This window comes from Phyllopteryx taeniolatus, chromosome 8, assembly GCF_024500385.1.
Source record: "Phyllopteryx taeniolatus isolate TA_2022b chromosome 8, UOR_Ptae_1.2, whole genome shotgun sequence".
Lineage (NCBI taxonomy): Eukaryota > Metazoa > Chordata > Actinopteri > Syngnathiformes > Syngnathidae > Phyllopteryx > Phyllopteryx taeniolatus.
In genome coordinates, this window is record NC_084509.1 from 27,578,518 (window position 1) to 27,590,887 (window position 12,370).

Consider the following 12,370-nt stretch of genomic DNA (forward strand, 5'->3'; position numbering starts at 1 on the left):
TGTTCCACGGCCTAGGACGAAAACCACACTGCTCCTCCTGAATCTGAGATTCGACTTCCCGACGGACCCTCCTCTCCAGCACCCCTGAATAGACCTTACCAGGGAGGCTGAGGAGTGTGATCCCCCTGTAGTTGGAACAAACCCTCCGATCCACCTTCTTAAAAAGGGCGACCACCACCACAGTCTGCCAATCCAGAGGCACTGTCCCCGATGTCCACACGATGTTACAGAGGCGTGTCAACCGGAACAGTCCCACAAGATCCAGAGCCTTTAGGAACTCCGGGCGAATCTCATCCACCCCCGGGCCCTTGCCACCGAGGAGCTTTTTAACCACCTCGTTGACCTCGACCCCAGAGATGGGAGAGCCCGCCTCAGAGACTCCAGACTGGGGGGGGCGTTCCTCCCAATCACGCCCTTCCAGGTCTCACTGTCATTGCCCACATGAGCATTGAAGCCCCCCACCAGAACGATGGAGTCCCCACCGGGAGCACCCCCTCCAAGGATTCCAAAAAGGGTGGGTACTCTGAACTGCTGTTTGGTGTATATGCACAAACAACAGTCAGGACCCGTTCCCCCACCCGAAGGCGGAGGGAGGCTACACTTTCGTCCACCGGGGTGAACCCTAACGTACAGGCGCCCGAGCCGGGGAGCAATAAGTATACCCACCCCTGCTCGGCGCCTCTCACCGTGGGAAACTCCAGAGTGGAAGAGAGGCCAACCCTTCTCAAGAGGACTGGTACCAGAGCCCAAGCCGTGTGTGGAGGCGAGCCGGACTATATTTAGTCGGAACCTCTCGACCTCACACACCAGCTCGGGCTCCTTCCCTGCCAGAGAGGTGACCTTCCACGTCCCGAGAGCCAGCTTTTGTAGCCGGGGATCGGATCGCCAAGGTCTCCCGCCTTCGGCCACCGCCCAGCTCACATTGCACCCGACCCCTGTGGCCACTCCCACAGGTGGTGAGCCCATGGGAAGGGGGACCCACGTTACCCTTTCGGGCTGTGCCCGGACGGACCCCATGGGTGCAGGCCCGCCCACCAGGCGCTCGCCTTCGAGCCCCGCCTCCAGAAAGATAAGGAAATTTTTTTAAATAGTTTTACTCCTCCCACACACTTGAAGCACTTTTATTTAAACATACTTCAACTTATTAAAAGATACATTTGAAAGTATGCTTTTGCACACTTTGCTGTCTTGTTCTTGTTTCAGGGAGCTGTTGGTGTTCCCGGATTTCCTGGTTTAGAGGGAGTCCCGGTAGGAAGTTCTGTCCCCTCAGGATCTTGATCTTCAGGATCCCAATTTGTACAATGTGGACTGTCTTTCCTGGATGATCAGCTTTGGTTTGTTTGTGTAATCAGGGTCACACAGGCCCAGCCGGTGGTCCTGGTTTTCCAGGTGTGGACGGCTGTAACGGGACCAGAGGAAAGCAGGGAGATCCAGGACTACCTGGAGAACAAGGGCCCAGCGGTGACATGGTCAGAATTACTGACTGGTCTACATATCAGGGTCACAACCAGGAACACTTGAACTACACCACAAGAGACCTGACTCAAATACAACACCTGAAATAGACCTCTTCAGTAGACATACAGTAGACATGATCACCGGAAGTAAACTACAACATCTGATCTATACCTCATCAGCTGATCTAGACCGCATGAGCAAACCTAGACTACTTCAGCAGATATAGACTGCACCACCTGACGTAGACCACATGAGGCTTTGTGGTTCTTCCTCAGGAACACAGGTGGCTTCAGTGTTGTGTTCAGGCCCTACGAGAGTTTCGTACCCAAGTGTACGTTCCTTTAAAAAGCAGCAGAGATTTTCTTTTGCCACGGAATCCCGTGCAGGTCACAATAACCCAGAAAAGAGTCTGTGGTTGATTTTTTTTTTTTGATTGGTTGTTTGATTTGTTGATCGGTTGCTTGACTGACTGGCTGGCTTGTGTCGCAGGGTCTTCAAGGACCAAAGGGATTTCCAGGAGAGCCAGCATTCTTCTTTCTCCAGTACCCTGGAGTCCCCGTGAGTGGTCGCCACATCACACCTCAGCTGTTTAGTACCGCCTCCTCGTCTTACATGCTTCTTTAGTCCCGCCCACATTGTTGTTTCAAAGGATCTCATTGGCTGACTGATGCATTGATCCTGTCTGGAACCTTTTCTCAATGTTTATGTTTGCGTCTGACAGGGTGACGCCGGCTTCAGGGGACTTCCTGGTCTGCCGGTGAGTTCACCGTTTGCCATCTTGTCTGACTTCCTGTCCGTCTGACTTTCCGACAGTTGAACTTCCTTCCTGTCTAACTTCCTGCCTGTTTGACTTCTGGTCTGTCTGACTTTCTGTCTCTGTGTCTTCATGCCAGTCTGACTTCCTGCCTGTCTGTCTGCCTTGCTGTCTGTGTGCAGGGTGGACAGGGTCCAGGAGGTTCGACAGGATTAATGGGTCCCGTCGGTCCTGACGGAGTAAATGTGAGAACATTTTCATAACAAACCCTTGCAATATCCTTATCTCAATGAACGAAGACAAAGTCAGAATCAGATTCGGTTCATTGCCATTGTCAGTGAAAGGTACATTCACAACTAGGAATTTATCAATGTGTGCGTGTGTGCGCGCAGGGTCTCCCTGGTTTGCCAGGTTTCAGAGGTCTACCTGTAAGTAGAGAGTTTTGTTGTCATCTCTGCATGTAGCAGTGTTAGAAGCCTGGATGAAGTAATAAATAACTCCGAGGTGTTTGCTTGCACTTTTGTTTCAGGGTGAACGAGGTCGATCGGTGCCGGGACCGAAAGGAGACGAGGTACAAAGTAGTAACGCCCAATTTTGTGACATGACAGCAGCCGTTAACTCATACATCCGCAGGGGGAACAAGGCATCCAGGGGCGCCCGGGGCCATTTGAGATTGTCGATCCCCCGGAGGAATTTTTCGTCAAAGGAGAGCAGGTGCCTCTGCTTCGGCCAATCACGTGACAGCAGTCGTCTTTTCAACTGGTGGATCTAATGTTCTGTCTTCTGCTGCTTCTTCAGGGTCCAGCAGGGCCAAAAGGGGTGTGTGGAGATCAAGGCCTACCAGTAAGTCCACTCCGGGGTTCTACTGTGATCTTCGACTGAGCTTCGATGGATCCTTTACTGATCTAATTCTGTTCATTTGGACTTTCAGGGTCTGGATGCTCTTCCTGGCATCAAGGGAGAGAAGGGGATTGTGGGACCTCCTGGACCCAGGGTGAGTCGTTCTTCTTTGGTGGTCTTGCTCGCTGTGCGGAAAGTGAGTGTTTGGGTGGTGGTCGTCATGGAAACTGAAGCTCTTGGGCCTGATTGACTGAAGGTTGCATGTGCTAAAATGGGCGCAAACTTGAACGCTCGTGTAAACTGATGTGGAACCTGATCGAAGAACCGAGCACACACAGGAATGTGTTTGCCAAATGCAAAATTTCAGTGCAGTTAATTTTGTGCGTTCTGGGAGAGGTATATGCAAATAGAAGAATTTAGCACACGCAATGTGATTCATCAAACCTGAGATGAATTGCGATGGCTGATTTTGTATCTTTCATTAGCACGCCTGAAGGGCAAGGCAAGCAGCACGCAGAGCGCTGCCAGCGCAGTGCAGGCAATATGAGGCGGCGTGGAAAAATTAAAAAAAAAAATTCTACTGTTTTATGCATAACATAGGTCAAAATGTACGGTGGCCCTGAAGTGCAAAACACAACAGCAAATAACTAAACCCAACGGCAAGTTAAAAAACACAACAGCAAATAACTAATCACAACAGCAAAAACTAAACATAAGAGCAAATCGAAAAACACAACAGCAAATAACTCATCACCACAACTAAACACCACAGACAATCGAAAAACACAACAAATAACTAATCACAACGACAAATAACGACCAGGCTCTCCCTTAGAGATAGGGTGAGAAGCTCGGTCATCCGGGAGGATCTCAGAGTAGAGCCGTTGCTCCTTCACATCGAGAGGAGCCAGATGAGGTGGCTGGGGCATCTGATTCGGATGCCTCCCGGACGCCTCCCTGGTGAGGTGTTCGGGGCACGTCCCACCGGGAGGAGACCCCGGGGACGACCCAGGACACGCCGGAGAGACTACATCCTTCGGCTGGCCGGGGAACGCCTCGGGATCCCCCCGGAAGAGATGGATGAAGTTGCTGGGGAAAGGGAAGTCTGGGCGTCCCTGCTAAAGGTACTGCCCCCGCGACCCGACCTCGGATAAGCGGTAAAAGATGGATGGATGGATGTAGACTACGACTTCAATTTCCGCATTGGCCCCTGTTTGTGCCAATCCAGTTTAAGCGCTAGTGACATTTAAGTCTAGTTCGCCACAAGAAAGTCACATGACCTCATACAACATCTTCCATTGGGCTTCCTGGGGATAGGTATTAACACTAGATAAGCCAGCCCGGCTGATCCTCGGGCCTGCGTGGCGGCCATGTTGGGAAGGTCGTCGTTAACATGAAGGCAACGGCGCGCAACTCGTCGTGTTTACATTGAGATGAACAAAAACAACAGCTTTCATGGATTGTAGTATTTGTCTGGCACTGTCTGCCCAAGCGCGGATATTTCAGCTCACTCATAACTTGAGAAAACACCTTGCAGTAAATTTCAGATGTTTTGTTGTAGTTTTGGCAGTGCACACACGCACACATGCACACACACGGCAATATCAGAATGTGCACATTCACATTTTATTTTGTTATTTTTATTTTATTGATGTTCATGCTGTGGTTAAAAAAAATCTGAAGTTACTCACTCTTTACTCAGTACTTGAGTAATTATTTCACTGTGTACTTTTTACTCTGACTCAAGTAATGTTTTGGAGAACTACTTTTTACTTGAGTCACATTATTGTCAAGTAACTGCAATATTTGGCTACTCTCCCCACCTCTGGAGCGGACATCCTCTATTGCTAGTCTTACGTTTAAGCAACATTTTAAGCAAGGAAATGAGGTCAATTTAAATTTAATCTTAAATTTGTACATCAACATGTACTTGAGCGGTGTAAATGTTTTTCTGCGTGAAGAAAATGTTTCCTTATTGTACTCTTTGGAGTCTTCCAGATTGCTTAATTTATGTTAAAATCGAAAAAAGTCTCTGCGGGGGGCCCCGGGGATCCCCCCAGACCCCCCACAATGTTTGTTTGTTTTTTGGTCATCTTTTTCATGCCTTTGGTGTTTGCATGTCTGGTCTTATCACTACCAGTACCTATTTTTTCCGGTAGCTTCATTTCGTTTTGTTTTTTCATTTGCTGTTGTGTTTAGTTATTTGTTATTAAGTTTGTTTGTTGTTGTGTGTCTTGATTTGTTGTGTCTTTTGATTTGTTGTTGTGATTAGTTATTTGTTGTGGTGTTTTTGCACTTCAGAGCCACCGTCCAAATGAGTCTGTGATCTGGTTTAAGTTTGACTTCTATGCGGTTTGTACACTGAATGAAATAGCCTTTGAACACCAAAACCGCTTGCAAATGACAAGATGTGAGGTAGGTTTGACAATTAATATTCAAGTACCTGCCCATTTGGTGGTTGCTACACACGCATTCAACTCATCTCAAGAAGACTGGCAGAGTGGCAACGCGGCTGCGTCCTGCGCAAAGCTTAAACTTTGCGTCACCTGCCAAACTCAGCCGAGTTGAGGAAAGAATGGCTTCCATTTATTTTGAAAGTACATTGGCTTGGGAAGCAGAATTGTGCTGTGTTCGGGCCCATTTGGTGGAGGATGGCGTCGTAAAATACGCTTTCACACACTGCTAGAAGTGCATTTCCGGGTTTGGAGCCAGCCAGCTGGGCAGCTGCCAGCAAGCCGTGCAAATACAGAATATAAAAGCATACATTACGTGTTGTGTTTTACAACAATACTTCAATATGTTTATAATGCGAAGCTTGCGGACACCGTCACCAAAATATGCGCGAGAGATGAACACCGCGCACCAGATACATTGAAGTGACTGAATAGGAACAACTTCTCAAAATATCCTCCACTCTTTCCCTTCACCCATGTCCCCTCCTATGTGAGGGTTGTTGGTATTGGGCCAACAATCCAACACTTGCTGAATTCTGCTCCACCATGATAGTAAGACCCCGCATCGAATGATCCAAATGCGAGGTCGCTATGATCGCCGTGATATTGCCAAGGACCAATCAGAGCGAAGCTGTTTTCCATAAATCCGGCCAGGCGTGATAGACCAACTAGAATAGCTTGAAAAAGGACTTTCAGCGCATTTTCAACCCAAATGATCTTGCAAACCCAATAAAAGGATATCAAAGATGAATAACAAAACAACATTTTTGATGGAAGGGGACCTTTAACATTTTATGAAACCTAAAAACAAACGGAAACAAGTACGACGGTGACATATCGTCTATTCGGCAATGCAAATATGGAACGTGTCAATGATCAAAGTCATGCATACCACCTATGACAAAACTCCTTTCAACTCTGCATTTTCCATGCGTCTGGCTCATTTCAGAGCATGGTCACAATTAGTGCTGGCCTGCCCCAGAACAGGTTTCCAGGTGTGCCTTCCCAAGCTTTCGCAGGATGGGCCAATACATCCAATTGCAACGCACGCAGTAGAAGTTCAATCAACAGAAATGTGGCTTTTATGAGGCTGCTGGATTTCTTTTGTGTAACTCAGTAATATGTTTTTTTTTTTTTCCCTCGTCAACTGACACTTCCAATTCCATTACTTCAAACTTCATATTGCACTTGTGGTGCCCTCTCCAAATGTTTCATGGCCAAAACCATCAGAGCTACCTATGGAAAGTGCAAAACCCTCTTTTAAATACGCAATCTCCATCACTTTTACACGTTGACAACAGCGTTGCGCAATGGAATGGAATACATGAACACACAATCTAGCGGCCACTATTGGGCATCTTAGTAAATCAGGCCCTTTGGCCCTTTGTGTTTGGCATCTTCAGGGACTCCTAGGACGCCGTGGTCGACCCGCTTGCAAAGGAGCAAAGGTGAGTTCCTTCATATAATAAGTATATAGTTTACCCCCACTATGTCGCAATTCATGTTTGGCGCCCTGCTATATCACAGATTTTGAAGCGGTCGTTTTTTTGTTTTTACAGTACAGTTTAGGGGCAAGTCCAAATTTAAAGTTGCACACCTTCAGTATAATACCATGTTGTTCCGCCACATGCTGGGCAGTTCCGTTAGCCCATTTATGGCATTTGCATTAGATGTTAGCATTGAGCTAGCAGACTTTTGTTGAAAGGAATGATGTGGTTTGTTTGAACATTTTGGTCTTTAATTATACAGTGTGGAATTCTAGGTTGTTTTATGTGTCAGATTTATAGCAAACTGGTCTGACAAATAGCTAGCAAGCACGCTTTGCCTCTTATTTGGAGAACTGTGCAAGGCAGAGAATCTTCTTCTTTCCTTTCCTCAAAGTGATGTTATATGATAGTGTCCCGTTTTTTTGACAGTGAGAAAAAAAAAATTTTCTTCATCTGGTCGCTATATATTGTGGTTGAATCCTCCACGATAAGTGTGTGTGTGTGTGTGTGTGTGTGTGTGCGTGCGTGCGTGACGATTGTGTTTCAGGGCGCTGTAGGAACTTCTGGTCTTCCAGGTCTGATCGGACAAGAAGGTCCAAAGGTTGGGTGGTGAAAACACCTTCTGGTTGCCACGGAGATGAGTCGCACATCTAGCGTGACCCCCATTGCTTCTGTTCCCAGGGCATGATGGGAGATCTTGGTCTAAAAGGCCTGCCTCAGGAAATCGTCATCACACATTCGGGTAAACGTCCACACACGCGCGCCGATCAATACTCTTCAAACACGACTCTTTCAATCACACACACGCTTGTTTCATCCAAGGTGACGCTGGAAATCCAGGAAGTCCGGGATTGATGGGACCTCCAGGAGATCGTGGACTCATGGGAATGCACGGGCCCCAAGGAGCCCCTGGTAGAGCTATCCCAGGTCAGAGCACAGCTACCCAATCATCCGGCGTCTTCCATGAGAACCATTTGACTCGTTCAGCAACTTTACTTCAACGAGATATCCTGAACTGTCATCAGGACCAGCAGGAGTGGTGGGAGCGAGGGGGACTCCGGGAAGCAGAGGTGAGAAAGGTGATCCGGGTCAAGTTTTTACAGATCAAGCATTCTCGGGAGAAGCAGGAAGACCTGGAAGTCCGGGACCCAGAGGAGCAAAAGGACAACCGGGAAGGCCAGGTAAGCCGCATTTGGGACAGAATACTTCCTCGTTCATTATGCTGACAGCTCATTTTTTTCTTGCAGGCTATTACTGCCTTCCTGGCCTACCAGGAGAATCTGGAGAACCTGGTGAACAAGGGCTCTCAGGGGCCCCAGGTTACTACGGATTCAAAGGTCTGTGTTCAGGCTCCAGTCATTCCTTTTTGTTAGCTGTGGAGTGAAATATAACAGGATGCCTTTTTGATCAGGTCGCCAAGGTGAATGCTCCTGCGGTCCTCTGATTGTGGTGAGGGGACCCTCAGGCCCAGCGGGGGAGCCCGGGTTGGTGGGCTATCAAGGGTCCCCTGGAGCTCAGGGGCCAAGAGGGGAGAAAGGCTTAGCGGGAGACACTGGAGCTAAAGGACAAGCGGTAAGGAAACACGTGGCCCAAATGGGGTGCAAGGTTTGGACATTCATTGCAGCAGACTGGATCTTAAATCTGGACCAGCAGACTGTCTTTGCCAGGCTTGTTGAACTCCAGGAAACGTTCAAATTCGATTCTATTCTATTGAAGGTCTGTTGATTGATTGATTGTTTCATTAATTGACTGGGTTGCAGGGCCTGGATGGGTTACCTGGCCTCAAAGGGTTCAAAGGTCAAAAAGGAGACTTCGTTGTGGTAGACATTAAAGGCAAGTTGACTCATGTTGACTGATTATGACCTCCAGGTGAGGTGGATATTGATATTGAGTCGTGATGTCGTTGTTAACATCTCCAGAAAGCTTGTCAGAGTGTGAATGCTGAAGACCTGAACTATGACAAAAAGTCCGGTGTCAAGCGACGTGATGAAACCATGCCCATGTGTCACACTGATCACACTTTTGTCTCCAGGTGAGAAGGGCAAAAGCGCTGAGCCGGGTTTTGCGGGTAGACAGGGTTTCCCTGGGAGAAGAGGACAGAATGGAATCCCAGGACTCCCCGGAAGTCCTGGACCTCAGGTCATTGGCCCCTCACTGCTCCAGCTCTTCACTAATGGAGAAAAGTCATTGAAGCCTCAAATCATTGTCTATAATCCTAAGAAGTGGAGTCCACAGACCAGAAAAAACTGGCATGAAAACTGTCCACTCCATTGTACACGAGTTTTCGTGCTTAACTTTAGGTTTGTTTTCAGGGAGAAAATTACCCCGGGTCTTCAGGGGACCAAGGCCTTCCAGGTCTCCCTGGTCCCAAAGGACTAACGGGACTTACTGGCCCCCAGGGATTAGGTGTGGTTGGAGCAATAGGAAGGCGGGGAGACCCAGGGGCCCCGGGACCTGTGGGTTTCCCTGGCCTCCCTGGCTTGAAAGGTGTTCAAGGTAAAGCTCAACCTGATTGGAAAAGTTGTTAAAAAAAACAACAACAGAAAACAAACAAGGCAGTTGGCAACGTTGGACTCACGATTCACCTCTTCATAGGCGAAACGCTTACTTGTGTACCCAGAAACCCTGGAGCTCTAGGACAGAAAGGGGAGGCCGGAGATAGAGGTGAATACTGTCATGATGGTCTACCATCTCGTTCTCGTTCACCTGTGTATCTGACTTCCTGTTCCCCTGCCCAGGCCTCAGAGGACTTCCCGGTCCTCCTGGTTTCAGTGGATTCACAGGACCTGATGGACCTAACGGAGAAAAAGGACAGTCTGGACTTCCTGGACCACGTGGAGTAGCAGGTACCAGTGCATTTGTACCACACTTTTGTCCAGTAGCTATGATAACTGACAGCCTGTCTTCCTGTGCCAGGACCGCCAGGTTTCATTGGAGATACTGGAGATGAAGGACTTGAAGGATTCAGTTTTGCTGGAGGACCAGGTACTGTCCCGTCTAAGCAGGGTGATTTCTTAGAAATGAGACCATTTTATAGAAAGGTCGATGTGGAATGCATATCGACAATCAGCAAGTGGAGATTAAGGCACACATCCCCGCGACAGGGATCAACGATGACTAACCCCCACCCTTCCCACGCAAAAAAAATCACGTATAGAATTTCCCAATTATCTCCTTCAGCATGTTTTCCCGTGTACACCAGGCTCTCCAGGTGCACCAGGCACTCCTGGACTTAGAGGACCAGCTGGAGAGTCTTATGTGGGGACCTCAGGACCCATTGGCTTTCCAGGACTAGCAGGCTCTCAGGGACCTAAAGGAGTCCCAGGCCAAGCTGGCAAGCAGGGTTTCCAAGGTGAGTGGTAAATCTGAAATCAAAGTGCTGAATCTTTTGCGTAGGGACATACTCCCGACCTTCACAATCCCAAGCAACAAAAATGATCTGAACCAGCCCCTCTGCGGGAACAAATCAGTAGTTGATGATTCATCCGGATTTATCGGTACACACACGAACCGTTCGTGTTCTTTTCATATTTTCTTTATCTCTTCAGGAGTTCCAGGTCTGCCCGGGAGTCCAGGGGCACGGGGTCAGAGAGGACAGGATGGCGCTATGGGAACTATTGGTCCCCCGGGCCCGATCTATGATTTTTGCGAAAGAGGAAAACCTGGTCCCACAGGCTCTCGCGGTCCTCAGGGAGCAATTGGCCCCCAGGGTAAAGTGTGATCTGAGAGCAACTTCCTGATGACATGGTTCTTGTTCCACGAGGAAAACTTGTGATTGAAGTTAGGGACAGTTGACCTAAAACCTTCCTTTCCCCTTCATGGTTCTGTTCAGGATGTTTTGGGCAGAAAGGTGAAGTGGGAGAAATAAGATCTCCACGTTATGGCCCCCGTGGCCCTGCAGGTAAACCAGGGTCTTCTGGTTTTCCTGGTTATCCCGGACTTCCGGGCCCACCTGGTCCCAGTGGAGACTCTGGATTTTCAGGGTGGGACGGCCCGAAAGGTAAGCACCCTCCTTACACCCACAACGTTTTCATCATTGAACTGTTTTGAGTCGATGAAGTAAGTAAGTAAGTGCTTCACAAGGAGATCAGAGTCAGGGCCAGCTCAAAGGGGTTATAGACTCATCTCAGTTCGTGAAGCACCATGTGACATCATCATCTCTCTATCAGGTCTGAGGGGACCCCTTGGTAAGAATGGTGTCCAAGGGGTACAAGGATCAATTGGGTTCCCAGGATATCCAGGGAGGACAGGAGAGAGAGGATCTAATGGGCAAGACGGCAGGCCAGGATTTCAAGGTCCCAAAGGAGAGAGAGGTATAAACGCGACTGCTATTACTCACAACAAAGTAATCATAGTAGTATCAGTTCTGAGGATGGGGGTTCAAATCTAGTTGTTCTATCCATGCTTGTATGTTTTCTGTGGGTATTCCAGCTTCCTCCAACATTCCAAAAACACTCGAGACTCTAAACTGCCTGACTAGGAGTGTGAATGGTTGTTGTCTATATATGCCCTGACATTGGCTGGTGACCAGTCCAGGGGGTACCCCGAAGTCAGCTGGGACAGGCTCTAGCTCACCTGGGACAATAATGAGGATAAGCAGTATAGAAAATGGATGGATGGATAGTAACATCAGCAAAATCTTCATCAATAAACATCTATGATCCCTCCCGTCTTCTTGTTGTGTCTCTGCAGGGTGTAAAGGGAACCCAGGACCTCCTGGGGAGACACTGGGTGTCCCCATCCAAGGTGTGAGAGGAAAACCGGCCCCCCCCGGTGTCAACGGGTTCCCCGGTGCACGAGGTCAGACTGAAGTGAAGCATTTAGGCGTAATGGGAACGTTTTGCTGCAGACTAAAAGAGGTTTTACACCAGAAAATTTGTTGTTGTTGTTGTTGTTTTCCTACCAGGAAATAAGGGTGCACAAGGTCTTGTGGGCAAGCCTGGGTATCCAGGCACCGATATGCCCCCGGGCATCAGTGGGCCCCCGGGTCCGCCTGGGTCTTCGTACAAACCAGGTTTTTCTGGAGGACTTGGGCCTCCTGGACCTTCAGGTTTCCTCGGCTTCCCTGGAGAAACAGGAGACCCAGTAAGATGAGATAACGAGGCACATCAAATTTTGTAAAAATCACATGTATTGTACTTTATCAACTAATGTACAAGGCCGAAAACAACAAACTACAGTGGACTCCTTCATATTCGTGGTTCAGCATTTGCAAATTGACCTATTTGCAGATTAGTTTTTTTAGTAACCTAAATCCCCCGTTATTGGCGGAAACCCCCACTAACCTTTCCGAACTTGTTACATCTACGTTGATAATTATTGGGAGAAAGGGACCAAGCCAGACAGCGAATAACAAAATCCATGGATAATTCATGGCC

At 48.4% G+C, this 12,370-nt stretch overlaps 1 protein-coding gene across 1 annotated transcript in view; it reads left to right on the top strand.

Annotated features, from left to right (window-relative positions):
* Nucleotides 1-12,370, top strand: part of col4a4 (collagen, type IV, alpha 4) — a 30,079-nt gene that overhangs the window by 9,026 nt on the left and 8,683 nt on the right. Inside the window, exons 6-34 of the mRNA XM_061781481.1 lie at nt 1,204-1,248; nt 1,353-1,469; nt 1,948-2,016; nt 2,180-2,215; nt 2,395-2,457; nt 2,605-2,640; nt 2,742-2,783; nt 2,846-2,926; nt 3,011-3,055; nt 3,144-3,206; nt 6,909-6,953; nt 7,540-7,593; nt 7,674-7,734; nt 7,815-7,919; nt 8,018-8,173; nt 8,240-8,329; nt 8,404-8,564; nt 8,753-8,825; nt 9,025-9,131; nt 9,305-9,488; nt 9,588-9,656; nt 9,731-9,838; nt 9,909-9,977; nt 10,195-10,344; nt 10,541-10,702; nt 10,825-10,992; nt 11,162-11,305; nt 11,685-11,792; nt 11,899-12,077. Of these exons, the coding sequence (XP_061637465.1) occupies nt 1,204-1,248; nt 1,353-1,469; nt 1,948-2,016; nt 2,180-2,215; nt 2,395-2,457; nt 2,605-2,640; nt 2,742-2,783; nt 2,846-2,926; nt 3,011-3,055; nt 3,144-3,206; nt 6,909-6,953; nt 7,540-7,593; nt 7,674-7,734; nt 7,815-7,919; nt 8,018-8,173; nt 8,240-8,329; nt 8,404-8,564; nt 8,753-8,825; nt 9,025-9,131; nt 9,305-9,488; nt 9,588-9,656; nt 9,731-9,838; nt 9,909-9,977; nt 10,195-10,344; nt 10,541-10,702; nt 10,825-10,992; nt 11,162-11,305; nt 11,685-11,792; nt 11,899-12,077 (2,790 nt within the window). The remainder of the gene's footprint in view (nt 1-1,203; nt 1,249-1,352; nt 1,470-1,947; nt 2,017-2,179; nt 2,216-2,394; nt 2,458-2,604; nt 2,641-2,741; nt 2,784-2,845; nt 2,927-3,010; nt 3,056-3,143; nt 3,207-6,908; nt 6,954-7,539; nt 7,594-7,673; nt 7,735-7,814; nt 7,920-8,017; nt 8,174-8,239; nt 8,330-8,403; nt 8,565-8,752; nt 8,826-9,024; nt 9,132-9,304; nt 9,489-9,587; nt 9,657-9,730; nt 9,839-9,908; nt 9,978-10,194; nt 10,345-10,540; nt 10,703-10,824; nt 10,993-11,161; nt 11,306-11,684; nt 11,793-11,898; nt 12,078-12,370) is intronic.